The sequence below is a fragment of the Nyctibius grandis genome, chromosome 2 (assembly GCF_013368605.1).
Source record: "Nyctibius grandis isolate bNycGra1 chromosome 2, bNycGra1.pri, whole genome shotgun sequence".
Lineage (NCBI taxonomy): Eukaryota > Metazoa > Chordata > Aves > Nyctibiiformes > Nyctibiidae > Nyctibius > Nyctibius grandis.
Window position 1 is genome coordinate 51,537,274 of NC_090659.1, and position 17,204 is coordinate 51,554,477.

The 17,204-nt window shown below is 40.9% G+C and overlaps 1 protein-coding gene across 1 annotated transcript in view; it reads left to right on the plus strand.

The window, feature by feature from the left end:
- Positions 1-17,204, plus strand: part of EIF5B (eukaryotic translation initiation factor 5B) — a 38,493-nt gene extending 21,289 nt beyond the window's left edge. Inside the window, exons 10-24 of the mRNA XM_068421850.1 lie at positions 1,796-2,094; positions 2,731-2,838; positions 2,966-3,076; positions 3,981-4,048; positions 5,184-5,325; positions 6,796-6,927; positions 7,568-7,750; positions 7,894-8,055; positions 10,429-10,560; positions 11,832-11,963; positions 12,078-12,154; positions 12,277-12,441; positions 13,427-13,565; positions 14,277-14,438; positions 15,361-17,204. Coding sequence (XP_068277951.1) covers positions 1,796-2,094; positions 2,731-2,838; positions 2,966-3,076; positions 3,981-4,048; positions 5,184-5,325; positions 6,796-6,927; positions 7,568-7,750; positions 7,894-8,055; positions 10,429-10,560; positions 11,832-11,963; positions 12,078-12,154; positions 12,277-12,441; positions 13,427-13,565; positions 14,277-14,438; positions 15,361-15,468 — 2,120 coding nt within the window. The 3' untranslated portion in view covers positions 15,469-17,204. The remainder of the gene's footprint in view (positions 1-1,795; positions 2,095-2,730; positions 2,839-2,965; positions 3,077-3,980; positions 4,049-5,183; positions 5,326-6,795; positions 6,928-7,567; positions 7,751-7,893; positions 8,056-10,428; positions 10,561-11,831; positions 11,964-12,077; positions 12,155-12,276; positions 12,442-13,426; positions 13,566-14,276; positions 14,439-15,360) is intronic.

Consider the following 17,204-nt stretch of genomic DNA (forward strand, 5'->3'; position numbering starts at 1 on the left):
CTTTTTCTGATTAAGAGGTTGCTTTGGGCTGAGTCTTTTGTTTCTGTAGAAAACAATATTGTATTTAGATTCTTCCCCTGCCCCATTAGATAAATTGTAAGGCAAATGTGATAAGAAATAGATACAAGATCCTCTTCTCAAAGACAGAGCTTTCAGAAATGGCACAAATACTGCCTAAGAAGACTCTGTGGAAATACTCATATGTGCAGTCATCACCTAAAATAAATCAGTTGGTTTTTTTTTTGGTCATTTTTGTAGGAGTAAAAATCCTCTCCTCTTAATATGTGCTTAAACCGCCTCTGGGAGTTTAGGGAAATCTTTTACCTGGTACTGTATTTCCCTAGTAACCATTCCAAAGCCGTAACAATTCTACTACACGAATCTGGCAACATCTAGGAGAGTACCTTTGAGACAAGTTCTCAAAGAAGAGGGGGACTAAGACGATGTGAAGGTTGGTGTGCATGCGTTATAGTAGGTTCTAGATACCTTCTCTCATCTGCTTCTTTGAGAGGCAGGTGCAGAAGAAAGGGAAGAGTTGCCAGAACACTTATATTCCTGTGCGTATAAGCCAAAGCCCATATTCTGTCTGCGGCCACAGCATTGTTTATGGGGAAGTTAGAGTGGCGCAAGAATGCAGGGATAACTTCTCAGGTGTTTTCGTCCAGTGGTGGAGAAAGCTGTATTGCTACGAGTCTTCCTGAACAGGAGTTAATTACTGTTCTTAGCACTTCCATGATGTGTCTTCATTGTTTCTTAAGATCAAAGACTATTCATCAAATGTTTTTTGACTTGCTCAGCCTGATACTTCTGGCGCCTGTGCTTTTAAGTGTAATGCTTTAAATACATAGATGTACAGCAGTATGGATTTTATTTTGGCACAAGTGTGTGTTCCTGTGGTGCTGGACTGTTCTACTTGGAGTACTAAGGGCTGCTCACCTTCTTGAAAGTCTGTTTTAGTCTGTCACCACTGTCCTGGGGAGAATGTCACATCCCACTTCTTGCTGCTTGGATTTGAAGGATCTGCCAATGTGATCCAGAAAAAGAGCCTTCCTGGGAATTAGATTTAGTGTATTACTAAGCTGATTGACTTTCAGCATAGCAAGGAAACATAACTAATCTTTAAGAGCAGTGAACCTCCTAGCAGCTCTGTAAGGAGGAGAATGCATGGCTTTTAAGTGTTCATTCGCTCATCTCTTATGATTTTGCAAGTGTGATAAATGTGAAGCTTTCAAAGAAAGAAAATTACTTTTTGATAGTTTTTGTTTGTTTGTTTACTGAATAATTCCTCTGAAAAGTACTAATCTTCTCTGAACAGTCTAGGAAAACCTTAAGATGAGACTTTTAAAGATGTAGAAGAGACAGGTTGTTCTGATTGTTACTTCTGCTTAAATGTGAATTCCTGATCAGTAATACGCTGAGTCCATATTTTGTTGAATTTGGAGTATTTTGGCTTTATGTTTAAAGGTGTTAGTGCATCCATTCCTTTATGGAGTGCGCACAGCTTTAAAGAATGTCACTTTATCTGAATATTTGCAAACTATGTCAAGTGTAAGTGTGCCGATAATATCGTTCCCCCCCGCTTGCACGGATGCTAAACACAAGTCACCAGCTCTGAACATGAAAAACTTTCAATATAAAAAGTTGAAAAATGATCTTGACTAGCACTTCTGGAATGGAACCTGCTCTCAGTCCTCACTCTTTTATAGTAGGCTCTCTGGTTTTTTGTTGCCTTCTACCCTACAAATGTGAATTTAGTAGAGATTTTTTACTTTAGATTTTGGGGTTTTTTTGACAGAGAGCAAACCTGTCCACATTGAAGTCAAAGAACAAAATGAAGTGGATGAGGAAGAGGAGGAGGAAGAAGATGAGGAGGAGGAAGAGGAAGAAGAGAGTGAAGAATCTGAAGATAGTGAAGGGAGTGAAGATGAGGATGAAAAGACTTCAGACGAGAGAGAGGCAGACTCCCAAGCTATTGGAAAACAATCTAGGGATAAAAAGCCCAGCAAGGAAATTAGCTCTGATTCCGAGTACGACTCTGATGATGACCGCACTAAGGAAGAGCGTGCTTATGACAAAGCTAAACGGAGAATCGAGGTATTAAGATACAGCTTTATTTGAGCAGCTGGACTCCTGTGTTGTATAAGAAAGAGCTTAATCTTCAGTTCATTGAAAGGCCTTTTAACTGTATTTGTCAAAATGATGGCTGTGCCATGACTAATATTTAGGCAGGTCCAGAAATTGGGTTAATTAAGAAAAAAGACCTGATTTTGCCTGAAGCTGAAGTATTTGATTTTAGACAACTTGATCACAAAGAACATGCACTTCAGTGTCATTTCCCTCCACCTCTCGCCCTCCTGGAGAAAGAGGCTATTATCATTTACAGACAGATATTTCAGAGTTTTAAAAGATGTATTTCTAAACTGTTCAACATTTTTGTGGCTGCTAGTGTCCTTGATTTCCTTATCTGAGATGCTTCTTCAGAATGCACCATCAACAAAGCTACATTTTAGTGGATGTAATAACTTGGCCTACTAGACTGTAACCAAAACCAAACAACAAACCCCTTAACTGTTGTAAATTTTTGATTTACCAAAAGAGGGATGACAGACCTTGAATTGCCTTGAAAATTTAAGTCCCACAGTTAACTCTGTTGTATGTACGTAACCAAGTCAAGAGGTGAGCTGTGGTTTTTGGTTTATACTTACCAAGTTTTATGTGTCTTTTACATAGAAGCGACGAGCTGAAAACAGCAAAAATATGAACACTGAAAAGCTTAGAGCACCAGTTATCTGTGTCCTGGGGCATGTAGACACAGGCAAGACCAAAATTTTAGATAAGGTAAGATGTGGAATGTTTATGCATGGGTGGGGTTTTTTTGGTTGAAAATATAAAGAATTAAAGTGTACTCAAAGAGATTACTCTAGTCTCTTACATGTAAGTATTTCTGGTCTTTTTTTGTCTTTAGCTCCGCCATACGCACGTACAGGACGGTGAAGCTGGTGGTATCACTCAGCAGATTGGTGCAACTAATGTTCCCCTTGAAGCTATTAATGAGCAAACTAAGATGGTGAAAAATGTAAGTTATAGCACTTCAAAGACTGTATTTGTAAAAATATTAAATGTAAACTAGTTAAGGCCTCGTGAGACTTTTCCGACATGGGCAGATGTGCTTTCCCCCCCATCTCTAATATAGGAATTGATTGTTTTTTAATTCCTATCCTCCCCCCACCCCCCAAAAGGAGATGCTGTATCATTTTTCATTTTAGTTGCTACATATGGTTTCAGTTAGTGCATTGCCACTTCTTCAGAAAAATACACAAATACTGCTTACTCTGTTCTGGACAGTACCTGTATGTACACAGGCTGCTTATTTGTCAGTGTTTTGATTGTAAATTGAGACTTTTGAAAATTATTGAGTATGTTTTCTGTTAAAAACCTACCTTTTTACTGTGTGCACTGAAATTGGGCCAATGCCTGGGTGATTAATTTTATTGTGTTACAGAAATAGTAACTGTTCTATATTGCTTTTGGATAGTATATCCTATTTGGATACAGTTCTGGATACTATATCCTACTTTACTTGCAGCAGCAGCTGACTGAAAAACCTTGGTAGTGATGGCTTTTTCCACGATTTTACTCAATTTATTAAAAATGTAAAGTCAGCGGAGAGGAGGACATGTTCAAGACAAGGACGATAAATCTCACTAGCCTGAACTACTAACCTCTGTAGGCTGCCTTGTCTTACAAATTTTAGCTGAGCTTATGGCCACTTGATGCCTAGGGGAATGTGCTGCACAATTTTTTTTTTATATTGAAATGAGCTTTGGCTGATTTGTTTATAGAGGGTGCTGGCCTTTCTTTAAAATACATATCTGTGTTTTTGAAGTAAAGGCTGTCAGTCATGCTGCTAGCTCATAGTTTCTTTTTTTTTTTTCTTCTTGTGTAATCTTTACAAGATGGCTAATATTTTGAAATATTAGTTTGACAGAGAGAACATAAAAATTCCAGGCATGCTGATAATTGACACTCCAGGACATGAGTCTTTCAGGTAATGTTTTCTAACAATGTAGTACTTTCCAGAAGTGATGGCTAAAGCATCTGGATATATTTTTACAAAGTACTAGGTCTTTGCCTAATCCTTTGTGTTTCTTCTCACTTTAAAAAAAAACAAACCCTAAAGTAGAGGAATAATTGGATTTGCTTACTTTGTACGTGCTCTTTACATCTGATTAATACATTATATTTGATTAATTTTTTGTCTTCCTACCAGTTGAGCCATAAATATCTGAAAAAGCATGTAAATAACTTTTTTCTCAATAGTTAGTGTAAGAGGAAAGATAGAAGCAGGAAGCTAGCTGGAGAAGAAAAGGTGAGGATTTCAGGTGACCTAAGTACTCTGCTGTGAAAAACTAAAACTTCTGTCCTAACTTCCAGTTCATAGTGTGCCAGTTAAGGTAACTGAGTTTATAAGACTGGAAGTTACCAATTGCACAAGTCAGCTGATTCTTAGCAGAGATCGTATGCTGTCTAGGAACACCAGTGGCATGCAGGCAAGCCACTAAATCAACTTTTAAGTTTAAAACATGGTATGCACAACTGTACTCACTGAGGTAGTGCTCGGGTGAAATCCCCAAACAGAAGGATTAAGACTCTGAGGTAACATTCTTAAACCTCTGCAAGCATTGAAATACCAGGTCTTAGGGCACTTGGTAATGTTATGATCAGTTCCTTGGCATCCTGTCACAGCTCTTCATCTTCTAGCCAGGTTTTGTTTGGCACCAAAGATGTCTGATAATCTTAGTGTTGATGTAGTATTGTATAATTAAACTGTCTTGTTCAGGTTTTGCACTCCTGTATTTCACTGTGACCTTCTCAATTCTCACTCAGAAAAAATCAGAACATAACTTGTAAAAATATATAATAATAGGAAAAATCTTGGGAGAATAATAGTTTCTTATTTTTGCTTATGCGTACTCTAATATATTAATGTTAAATGGAATTTACACAGTGTGATTTGAATTTTTTTTAATCTAGTTTACATTTCTGAGGGAAAAATAACTGCTTGATCAGCTTTAGCTTTTTGTTGGTCAATATAAGTTTGACATTGTATTTGGTGTTTGAAATTCTGTTGCTACATGACTGATTTTTAAATTTTTCTTTTTCCCCTGCTTTAAATGCCACAGCAATCTAAGAAATAGAGGAAGCTCACTTTGTGATATTGCTATACTCGTGGTTGACATCATGCATGGTTTGGAGCCACAGACAATTGAATCGATAAATCTGTTGAAATCTAAGAAATGTCCCTTTATAGTAGCTCTCAACAAGGTAAGATAGCTTGTTACTCTAATAGTGTGTTTTTATACTCTAATGGTGTAGTTGGCACCTGACAATTTTCTGTTTTCTTCCATGACTTGAATTGTTTGTGTAAAGTCTGAAGCAGTGGTTCTTAGATCCTCTTTGTTGCATTTTTCATATCCTTGATACCCCGATGGCTTTACAGGAGCTTTGCAGAACAATCTATCAGTTCTTCTCAGAGTCCTTACTGATAAGTTTCTTTACCTTATGTAACTTCAGAATGTGGTTCATACTTCTGGAAGTTGTACTTCAGTTGTGGGTTTTTTTTTTCCTTGCACCTACTTACATGGATTTGTGTGCATTTCCTGAAAAAAATTGAAAGACAAGCTTCATGTTGAAAAGTCCTCTATTTTAGCTGCTGATACTTGTTTGACTTGAAGACAAGCTGGCTTTTAAGCTCATGGAACAGTAATATGTTGATCACTGATAGGAGGTATTTCAGGCTCTGCAATATTAGATGGTAAAGCCAGTTATTTTCAGCCTTGGTTTTAGAAATCCTGTGCATGAGAAATTACGCTGGCTGTTCGTGATGACTTACATGAATTATAATAAAGAAATGACTCGTGTCCCATGACTTTAGATGCTATCTGACATGCTGACAGAGAACTTACAGAAGGGTTTTAATGTGCAGTGTAAAAATTGCAGTACACTTTAAAAAAGGAAATGAGCGTTAAGATTGAAGGCTGTTGGAACTGAGGAGGTCATTATCTCATTGCTGAAAACAGCTGCTTTTTTAAAAACACTATTGGATGGAGAGGTGTTAAGGCCTACAGTGAGCCTGAGATTAAATAGCCAAAAGTTCTTGCATTGTGGGTTATAGTTCTATCATTTGATCAGGTTATAATCTGTTTTCTAAAGATGTTCTTTTGATTTGTACTGCAAATGTAATAGTTTCTTGGGCTAAGTCCATCCTGCTTTGAAAAAATTACTCGGGAAGTATTTCTGAAGTATGCAGTTGTCTCTTGAACAACGCCCCCAGTGATCCCTTCTCTGTAGCAACATGGGAAAGGGTCCAAATTCACCACTAAGTTTTAGAAGTTCTTTGTAGAACTAGTACAGTCTCTTTTCAGAAAAAAAAACCCTTCTTTTTTTCTTGTGTGTGTGTGAAGCTATACGTGGGTCTCTTTCTTCTGAATGTTTTACCTTAAACTTGATGTAATTCATGTGTGTGAACTTTCCCATAAGAACCTAGATTATTGTGTCTTGAATTTTTAAAACCTGAAGTAGTACTGCTATCATGAAATACTGTCTGATATTGGGTAAATACATAAGCAGAGGTAAGTATAGCAGCTAAAGCAAATAAAAATTTAGTTTGATTACTGGAGCAAATAGATGGCTAGCTATGTTGGCTGGTAAAGTATTTCTCACAGATGATGTGGCATAAGCATGAAGATGCCCTTTAGTAAGCTGCATAAGATGACGTGTAACTGTATTTTCAAGATTGATAGGTTATATGACTGGAAAAAAAGTCCGGATACAGATGTAGCTGTCACCTTAAAGAAGCAGAAAAAGAATACGAAAGATGAATTTGAAGAACGTGCAAAAGCTATCATAGTGGAATTTGCAAAACAGGTAGGCTGGAATATTCAAGGTTTTTGGTTAACAAAAGTGATAGTAAAGACGGTGGGTGGGCAGTGTGGTTTGTGTGTGTGTTTCTTTGTTTTGTTTTTTTTTTCTTTCCACAAAACAACTTGGAATATCAAGACAGCCGTCACATCTCTTCTGACACATTGGTATTTACCTCTCATAAACCAAACTTTGTTGTTGTTAAATTAATCTCTCAACTGCTCCATTTTTAGAGTGCTACTTTGGAGAAAAGAGCAGCTAATTGCTCTGTGTGGTCAGTGGAGTTATGAATAGTAGATTAAGTTTTTTGTCCCCACTCGTTCTCTTGTTGGGAATTGCCTGAGAGAATCCCATCCGTGTCTTGTTCCCTTGGACTCTGGCAGGGCATGAATCACATCAGTTCTGGGAACTTCTGTTTGCGACACACAATGCTGTCTAGAAGCAAGATGTGGTAGTTAGCTTTGTAGAGTTATCCCATACTGCTTCCAAGTGTGGGTTGAGGCTTCATGTTCCATAGCACACTGTCAGTAACAATATTTTTTTTTTTAATTGGGATTTAAAGATGCAATAGTAATTGACTGGAGTTAAATGTTACTGTTAATACTGATATATATTTTTCCCTATGTAACGATTAATCCGATTCCAGGGCTTGAACGCTGCCTTGTTTTATGAGAATAAGGATCCCCGCACTTTTGTTTCTCTTGTACCGACCTCTGCTCACACAGGGGATGGCATGGGAAGTCTGATAGCTCTTCTCGTTGAGCTAACACAAACTATGCTGACCAAGAGACTGGCTGAGTGTCAGGAGCTGAGAGCTCAAGTCATGGAGGTAATTCAGCAGCTGTTCTTTGAAATTTATCTAGAAACTTCTCCCTTCCCTGCCCCCTTCTTCCTGGTAAAAAAAAAAAAAAAAAAAAAAGGTGTTTGAAGTGCTTAAATAGGGAATAACTTCTTTTTTTCCCTTTCATTCAGGTTAAAGCACTACCAGGCATGGGCACTACCATAGATGTTATTTTGATTAATGGACGCCTGAAAGAAGGAGACACCATTATTGTTCCTGGGGTAGAAGGTCCTATAGTAACTCAGATTAGAGGTCTTTTGCTACCTCCTCCTATGAAGGAGCTACGAGTTAAGGTATGGAAACTGGTAGTGTATTGACATTTAGAGAAGATATAGAATCAGGAAAAAAACCCGCAAGTTTTATAAAAAATGAGAACGTAGTAGGGTGCAGTTATATTAACAGTATCTAAGGATGACTTAAAGGGGGAGACGGTGCACATCTAGTGTTTTTGTGAAGGTACTTGTGTATACCTATTGGTGTGTCTGTTGTAAAAGTGGCAAAGAAAAGGATCAAGGAGTTGCCCTGCAGTGAGGATTAAGATGTGTATGCTTTAATAAGGGATTCAAGCATGTGTGAGGGGGAGGTACCCATCTTAAATGGAAATTGGAGTGTACTAGTACAGTGACTTCTGAGTTAAAGTAGATATTATTAGTAAAAGTGGTTCTTTTAATAACAAAAATCATATACACTTTGATTTGAGAAAAGAGAACAAGTGAGTTTCTAGAAGTAGTTGGTGAGTGGCCATGACCAGGACCTCTGCAGAATCTGCAGCCTCCTGTTATTTTCAAGAGTTGCCCAACAACTGCTGCCCTAGTCTTAATAGACTCGGGAGAGACACTGAATTTGAGATCCTGCCTGTATTGCTTTCCAGGAAAGGAGAGCCACAGAAACTAAAGGCTATAAATACATTAATAGATACATTAATAGTAGTAACATACTGTTAATAACATACTGTTCTGATTTTCCTGTTTAAAAGAGAAGGAATAAGTGTTGGCACAGATTTTGCTTAAGGCGAAGAAAACCATACTAAGTGAATGTAATAGGACAGGGCTTAAAGGTTGGGTTTAGAGGTGGAAAACTAGTGTGGGGTCTTAATGGTGTGCTTCATTTCATTGGAGGACTGTGTCCCTGCAGGCTACTGTAGTCCTTAGTGTTTAATCTAGTTCCTTCCTGTAAACTTAGATACTCTTGTGAAGTAGGAGTAACAATTGGTGGGCCTGGCTTGACATTAGTGTACTCTCTCTGCCATGGTGATCCTCTGTTGTGAGACCATTGTGGCCTCAGAGGTGTGGAAGGATGCAGTGTTGACTTTGAGGTGGAATCTGAGCGAGGGCTTCTTGGCCTGCTTTAAACAGGAAGACAAGAGCTGCTCTTTCTGTTGGTGTGTGTGGCAGGCTGATACAGCTGTGGGGTACGGCAGTTGCCTTGGAGAATCTAAGTCAGGCTTCCCGCTCTGGAGCGCAGCTTTACAGTAATAACTTGATAATGGCTAGGGAGTGGCAAAAGGAAAATTGACTTTTTTTGCTTAGGTTGTTTTCTGCTTTGTTGGAAGCTGTTGAATATATTCTGCTACCATGAGGAATGAACTGAAAGCTTTTCCCTCTATTCGATTCCCTTTATTTAAAGCAGAAGATAAACTGCTGTGTGAAACTTATGAGACTGAAATTTTTTTGCGGGCCTGAATAGCAACATAACAGATCTCAGGTTCCCATCAATAAGATCTTCAGATGAGTTTCTGCACTTTGGTGGGAGATGGAGTACAGGGTGCCAGCACCAAGATGAAGAACACTGGATTTGGGAACCTTTAGCTGGGGAAGTGGATCTAGGAGAGCTGGGTTTTTCTTGAAGCAGGCAATGAGGATACATTTCAATGCAGGCTGTCCATGGGGAATTGTCATCCTTGAAATAAGACCCAAATTTTGGGAGCGGAGGGCTAAAGAATAGAAGCTTGCAGGAACAAAAGTGCTTACCGAGGAAGGAAGCTGCCTTGCAGTTTCAAGAAAAGGATGGGACATCTCCTAAACAAAAGAAGAAACACACCAGAAAATCCCTCCAACATTGATTTAAAGGTCTTCAGAAGTAACTGTGTCTGTGATGCCTTAGAGCCATGCTCTGAGTGGGGAGAGACCGTTAGGTTCCCCTGGGTGGGGAGGAGCACCTGGGAAATGGAGCATGGAACTGCGTACATGAGAAGGCTGGATGGGAGGTCTCCAGCGGGAGGGTGCGACAGCTCTTTGTGCCGGAGCCTTGGGCTGTATCAGCAAAGCTTTAGTGCCTCAGCTGAGCTGTCGGCATCTTCCCCTTACTTCCCTATGCGGCAGAGTTTGTGTGGGGTTTTTTTTAGTGAGCAGCTGCCTGTCACTGCGTGCTTTTTTATAGCGTGCATTTCTTCTTCGCTGCCTCCTGTTTTCAGATGATTCCCCCTCTCCTGCCCCTTGCTGTGGGGTGGGGAGGTATCTGACAGGAGAGGAGCATGCAGACTGAAACATGCATGTCAGGAATACGAAGCAGAGAAAATCACTGATGAAAGATGGGAGCTGCTGGACTTCACTGTCACGCTGTCTGCTGTGCTTGCTGGTGGCAAGCTCTTCAGCTGCTCAGCACTGCTTTGTGTTGCTGCGTAACATCTACACGAACTCTTTGCTTTTGTGTATTCTTCTTTTCAGAACCAGTATGAAAAGCACAAAGAGGTCGTTGCTGCTCAAGGTGTGAAGATTCTTGGGAAAGATTTGGAAAAAACATTGGCTGGTTTGCCATTGCTTGTAGCTTATAAAGAGGATGAAATCCCAGTCCTCAAGGTGAGATGGCTGACGTTGAAATAAGACACTTAAACTGAGGGTAACTGAGTTCTCTGGTGATGAAGCTCATTCAAACGTTGAGAGCTCAGTATGCAAGTAACTTGCTTTTTTTTTGGTTGAGTTTTAAAAACTGTTACAGTAACATTCTGCAGCCTTGTGTCCATGGGAAGCATTAGCCTGGCAGTGTTTTTAGTATCTTGACCCTTAGCTTTTCCCTGGTATTTTGGTGGGGTGTCTCTGCTGGTAGAGTAAGGTTTGAAAACAAGTATCGTAGCTGACTATGTTAATTACTGATTTGTTTTTTTTTAGTAATTTATGCATATATTTCAATTATATCTGCTAGTGGAGTTCTTCAAACTATCAGAATTGCAGAGCTGGTTTAAGACTTCTGCAGTAAACTTGTGACTCTTGTGCTTTAAAAATGTCAGGGGAAAGAACGCAGCTATCTTAAAACCAAAACTGAGATGAGATGCTCCTGTTCTCCAAAGCCAGGAAGTTAGTTTAAAAAGGAAACTCACATGTTGATAGTTTACTGTTAACCGTAGTTTTACTTTAGCCTTCTGTCTGCTTATCTTTGCCTCTAAAGGGAGGTTAATCTTCCAGGTCCTCCAAATACAGACCTTGAGTACGTATGTAAAGTGGACTAGTAGTAGATATGTGAGGGCTGAAAGTAAATGTTGTTCATGTCAGAGGAAAAGACTGAGTGTTTGGGTTTAAAAGGCACAGGCTCTTAAAAAATGTTTAACTTCTCTGAAAGCAGCCAAGTGGCCTTGCTGCTCTTGCATCCTCTGTGTTGTACCTAGGCCTAAAGAGCGCTCAGAATCCTTTCAGCTCACGGTTTTAGGGGTGTCTGCTTTTATTGTTGATCTGCAGTGAGGCAACCAAAGATATTGCCACACACTGTGGGGTGTGTGTTCGCTGGGTCTTGCAGTAGAAACTTACAGTGCTGGGGAGAGCAGTGCGTAGTCTGCAGAGAAATGTTACCAACTCCGAGAATGGGCATCTGCTTTGTGTTATAGGATCACCTTCTTGCAAAATCCTCAAGTCTAGTTCAGTTCAGTCTTGTCTAATGCCAGACGCAAGCAGCAGTGTATCACGGGGCTGTGTACGACCTATACTGCAAGTCTGTGAGTTGGTACCTGTCAGTATGGCTGTCACGTACTTTCAGCAGCTCACAAACGGAAAGACTTTGTACCCTGAGGCATAAATAGCAATAGAACTAAAACTTGCTATTTTCTCTCCTTTTTTTTTTTTTTTTTTTTCTTCTAAAGGATGAACTAATACATGAACTGAAGCAAACACTGAATGCAATCAAATTAGAAGAGAAAGGTGTTTATGTCCAGGCTTCTACTTTAGGCTCTTTAGAAGCATTACTTGAATTTCTTAAAACATCAGAAGTGCCAGTAAGTACTTCTGTGCTGTACCTGATGGTGGTGGTTCTGCGTTTTAGTTGGTAACTGTTTCCTTTCGACTCAGACAGATTAGTGACTGATTTATGTGGCCTTCTTCTTCAACAGTATTCAGGAATTAATATAGGTCCTGTCCATAAAAAAGATGTTATGAAGGCATCGGTTATGTTGGAGCACGACCCGCAGTAAGTAACCTCTTTGCTTTACTATGTTGATAAATGCAGGGTGGCATTTCAGGAAGGGCCCCCTCCTTAGCTCTGGTGCTGTGGTCTGTCCAGTAAACTCTTTGGCTTATTTTTACTTACAGATACGCAGTCATTCTAGCATTTGATGTGAGGATTGAACGTGATGCACAGGAAATGGCTGATAGCTTAGGAGTTCGGATTTTTAGTGCTGAAATAATTTATCACTTATTTGATGCCTTCACAAAATATAGACAAGACTACAAAAAACAGAAACAAGAGGAATTCAAGTAAGTAAGAGCAGTCCTATTCTGGATGCTTCCCAAATAAGTGTCTCAATTATTTTATTATAAATGAAATTGCATTTAACTTCTTGTTTCCATGTTATTATTTAGCATGTAGTTCTGATGGGAAGGAAGGAGAGGAGGAAGAGGATGGGACCATAAATTGGTGGTGTTCAAGAATTCAGTACTCCAGTCTAATTGTTTACATGTGGGATTAGGCTTAGTAGGATGAGAGCTGTGAAGCAGGTCATAAGATTTAGCTAAAACTGTCATGTAGTGTGGAGTGTTATTAGGGTTTGCTTTGTATACTTGGCTTCTGTTTCTAGTTTGTGACAGATGGCTTAGTCTTGCAGAGTTAAGAAAACAAAACTAAAGGGATTTGGATTCTATTGTTTCATATTTATGCAATTCCAGTGTACAGGGCTCAATTCTGGCTGCAGTAACATGAATATGCAATCATTTAAGAATTTATAGGGAACCAGAATTAATTTTTGGAGTCTGCATCATTGGGTGATTCTCAGTAAAGTAAGGACAGCCAAAATAAAGGAAAATATATTTCATTTCATATTGATCACAATTTGAGTTTGTATACCTCAGCATTTAAACATATTTGTTCACTGTACAAACAAAAATCTTGAATTTTTGGAGCCCCTGTGATGGGTTGAGGCAGTAATATTTCCATTCCTATGCTCTTCTGAGACTGTAATTATACTGTAAAATCACTATTCCTTTGGTCTTGGTCTTAGTTGACTGCCCAAGTCAGTCAAAATCCATGCCAGCTGTGCTTGATTGTTGTTCCCTATAGTTCTTGAAGATCGAGTATTGACTAGAATTAGCAAGATTGGAAAAGAGTGTTTTCCTGCTTGATTTCTCCTCCGATGACACAGTCCTAGAATAAATGCCCAAGAAGTGTGGGAGAAGGAGAACTGTTCCTCTTGTGTACACTCTTGCAGTATCTGTTTCAGAATGCCTTTTCTTTGTCACCTTCCAGGCATATAGCAGTATTTCCTTGCAAGATGAAAATACTCCCTCAGTTCATTTTCAATTCCCGTGACCCAATAGTGATGGGTGTCGTCGTGGAGGCCGGCCAGGTGAAGCAGGGGACTCCCATGTGTGTACCTAGCAAAAACGTAAGTAAGCGCCTCTTCCCAGTGGGCGTTTGATCCACCTGGTAGTTCCTGGGCCGAGGCACCAGGGAACGCTTGCATGCCATTCCCCAGTGTACAGCGCTTTGGCAGGAGATGAGATTCAGACTTGTAATTCAGGTCTCTTTCCTGGTCATCTTACTGTTCTCTGCTTGAGCAACCTGGTCTAGTGGAAAGGTGTCCCTGCCTGTGGCGGGGCGGTTGGAACTAGATGATCTTTAAGGTCCCTTCCAACCCAAACCATTCTACGATTCTATGGAGCAGAGATGAGTCCTGTAGTGGGGCACAGCCTCCTGACTGCTGCAGGACCCTGCCAGGAAGCATGGCCAGAGGGTATCTGCCAGTCAACCTCCCTCCTTCCCCCGCTGCAATTTCTGTATTGTGATGTAAAGTAATGAGGAAATTGTCATTCCTGGTAGCTAATAAGGGGGGGAAGCCAACTTCTGACACTTTAAGGGATAACGAATTGATATCGCGATGGCTACAGATGGAACTACGGATGGTTTGATGTCGCTCCCCTTTTCAGTACAATGAGCTTCCAGTGCAGCAGGTACTGCTTTGCCAGTTCCGAGGCGGCTGCTCCGGCAGCGCAGTACGTCAAACAAGCAAGTCTGTCTATATAAACAGGGATTGAGAGAAGAGTCTGTGCACAGAGGTTTTGTCGATGTGTATTACAGCTTCTTCATTGTATTACAGTTTGTTGAAATTGGAATAGTTACAAGTATTGAAATAAACCATAAGCCAGTGGAAGTTGCAAAAAAAGGCCAAGAAGTTTGTGTTAAAATAGAACCTATTCCCGGCGAATCACCTAAAATGTATGGACGACATTTTGAAGCAACAGATATCCTCGTCAGTAAGGTAAAAGCAATCCGCGTTTTTGGAGAGGGCTTCTGACGTAGTGGTAGCTCGTGCGAAGTGGCAACGTTGCGTGAAGCCTGAAAAACGTACACTAGGGACTTTCCATCAGAGGCCAACAGGCACTTGGAACGGTTCATGTGTGGCGTTGTTCAGCCGTGTCTCTCTGTAGCCTTGTTTTGAGATTTGTACTAGTGCCCCTCGAGGATGGAAGGAAGGATGTACTGCAGCTAAAAACACCTCCCAGCTTACTGCGCCCGAGAGGGTAAAACGCTAAATGAGCTGTTTGCGCACTGTTGTATGTGGCTGGTGCGCAGAGCAGCTTAGCAGTGCGCCACGGTGTTACAGCATTTGCCTAGTTTTGAAATTGTGCAATGAACAGAGATACTTGATCCGATTCTGGAGCGCTGGGATTCCATGAGGAGACGATGCCTTGCACAGTTTTCTGCTGTCAGAGGCAAAGCCACAGCTCTCCACACCCCTAACTGCTTTAGTGACCATGTCGTAAGGCACCCCCTGCCACACACACACGCTGGGTGCATGTACCCACGAATGGGGGGTGAGTAGCCACAGGGGCTTTGCAGATGGAGACGCAGGGGCTGGGAGGTGGTGCTGGTGCCGTGGGCCCTGGGGAAGCGGGAGCTCCTCTCTGGTCACAGGCTCCTGCCTTACCGCGCAAGGCACGAGATGCTCTGGGCTGCTGCGGTCTCTGAAGACCAGGTAAGGGACGTGAGGAGAAAAGAAGGGAAACAAATGGGATGGGTCATGCAGCAGATCAGTGGCAAAACTGGGATTAAAAGGAGCTTTCCTGCCGTGCACACGGCTGCCCTTTCTTCAGATTAATTGCTTCCCATGCTCTAAAAGTTGCCATTATTAATACGCACGTGTATGTTTCTGATGGGTTTGTCTTGTGTGTGTATTACAGATCAGTCGTCAGTCCATCGATGCTCTGAAGGACTGGTTCAGGGATGAAATGCAGAAGTCTGACTGGCAGCTTATAGTAGAGCTGAAGAAAGTGTTTGAAATCATCTAGATAACTTTTTGCAGCAATGGGGAGGCAGGAATAAATGCGCTGTTCCTGTTCTAAAAGTTACCAACAGCGTCCTGTGTTGAAGACAGTGTTGGATATATGTTTGGGAGGAAAATATGTGGATAAAATGTTTTCCATGAGAAACCAAGAAATTTACACTGGTTTGACAGTGGTCAATTTACATGTTCCCGTGGTTCCAATGTGCCTGTTCACCTCTCCTACTGCCCTTCCTAATACTGGCTGCTGTTTTAAAGTTTGCCCTTCCTTCTCTTACACCTTCCTTCCACCCTTTTTCCCCCTCCCTCCCTCCAAAATAAAAATAAAATAAATTGAATTTTTATTACAGAACTAAAGCTCTTTCACTTTTATACTGATGAGATCAGTACTGCAGTATTTGATTAACCAGGCTTCTGCAGACTTTGTGATTCTTGGGACACTTTTGATGTAAGAAATACTTCTTTATTTATGCGTACCTCTTCCCCTGACTCTCTTTTCCAACATTCTTCTGCTTTGTGCCTATAGAAATTTTTTTAAATAGAAAATTAGGCAATTGGATATTTCTGTATTTGCTTTGTGTGAAACGATGATGTAAAGCATAGCTGGCCGCCTTTTACTGCTTGTACAGTTCATGAAAGTCGACCTGTAATCATTATAACGCAGAGCCGCAAATAAAGGAGATGGACATCGTAGCCCACTTGTTTTACAGTTTGCTTCAGTAAACAAAGTGTCACTTCACAGGCTGTGACAGAGGTGGAAATGCCAGGTGGAGGCTCCCCTCTCTGGGCTTGGCGAAGTAGCGGAGGCGCGTTACAGCAAAGGCGTTTCTTCCTCTGGCTTCACTTCCCATTGCAGAGCACGCACCGCGCGTGGTGGTGACGATCTCAGTGGCTCGTGTCTCACACCGTGTTCCCGAAGCACTGGAGTCGCACACTGGGTGTTTAGCAAGTCACAACTCCCAGAAGGGCGCTGCTGGGAGGAGCTGAGAGGTGGCATCTCTTCTCCATCTGTGGCTCAGAGTTGTGGTAAGCACCTGCAAAACGGTTGTCTGCAAGTGAGCGGTGGCGTTGGATGCTGCGTCAGAGCTGTGGAGTCATCTGACACCGTGGGACCGAACCAGCTCAGAAGGCATTTGCTTGATGATGTCTGCGATGACCAGGAGTCGGTCTGTAATCCCAGCATTTTCCTACCCTTCCTTCCCCTCTGGTTCCCTGTTTAGGATGACAGTGTGGTGTAGCCCTCAGCAGGTAGTCTCCTGGTAACTTACAGCTCGTGCTGAGAGGAGCTACACAAACACTTTTCAAAAGCACAAGCTGAAACAAAAATCAATAATGATCTTTCATGTAGCTGAGAGTTTTAGTATTTAAAATATCGACAAGAATTTAACTTGCAATAAGCAGTTTGATCAGATTTCTTCTGTCACTTAGATTACTTTTTTTTTTTTAAAATCTGAGTTTTGTAATTGGGATTGTGCAGACTCCGTTACAAAGGAACACAATAACTTCCCTCCTTTGGCAATGGAATGTAACCGACTGGAATTTTTTTGGTTTGTTAGACTAAACTTGCCATTGAAAAGGACCTTTTCAGTGTGGTTGCCGCGTGGTGCAAATTCACATCGCTGGTTTAGAATAGAACGATCACAGAGAGGAGACTGCATTTAATTGTTAAAATTTTCTTTTGGAAACTATGCAATCATGAAAACTACACTAATAAAAGAAGTTCTTAAGAACCCAGATGTCAAA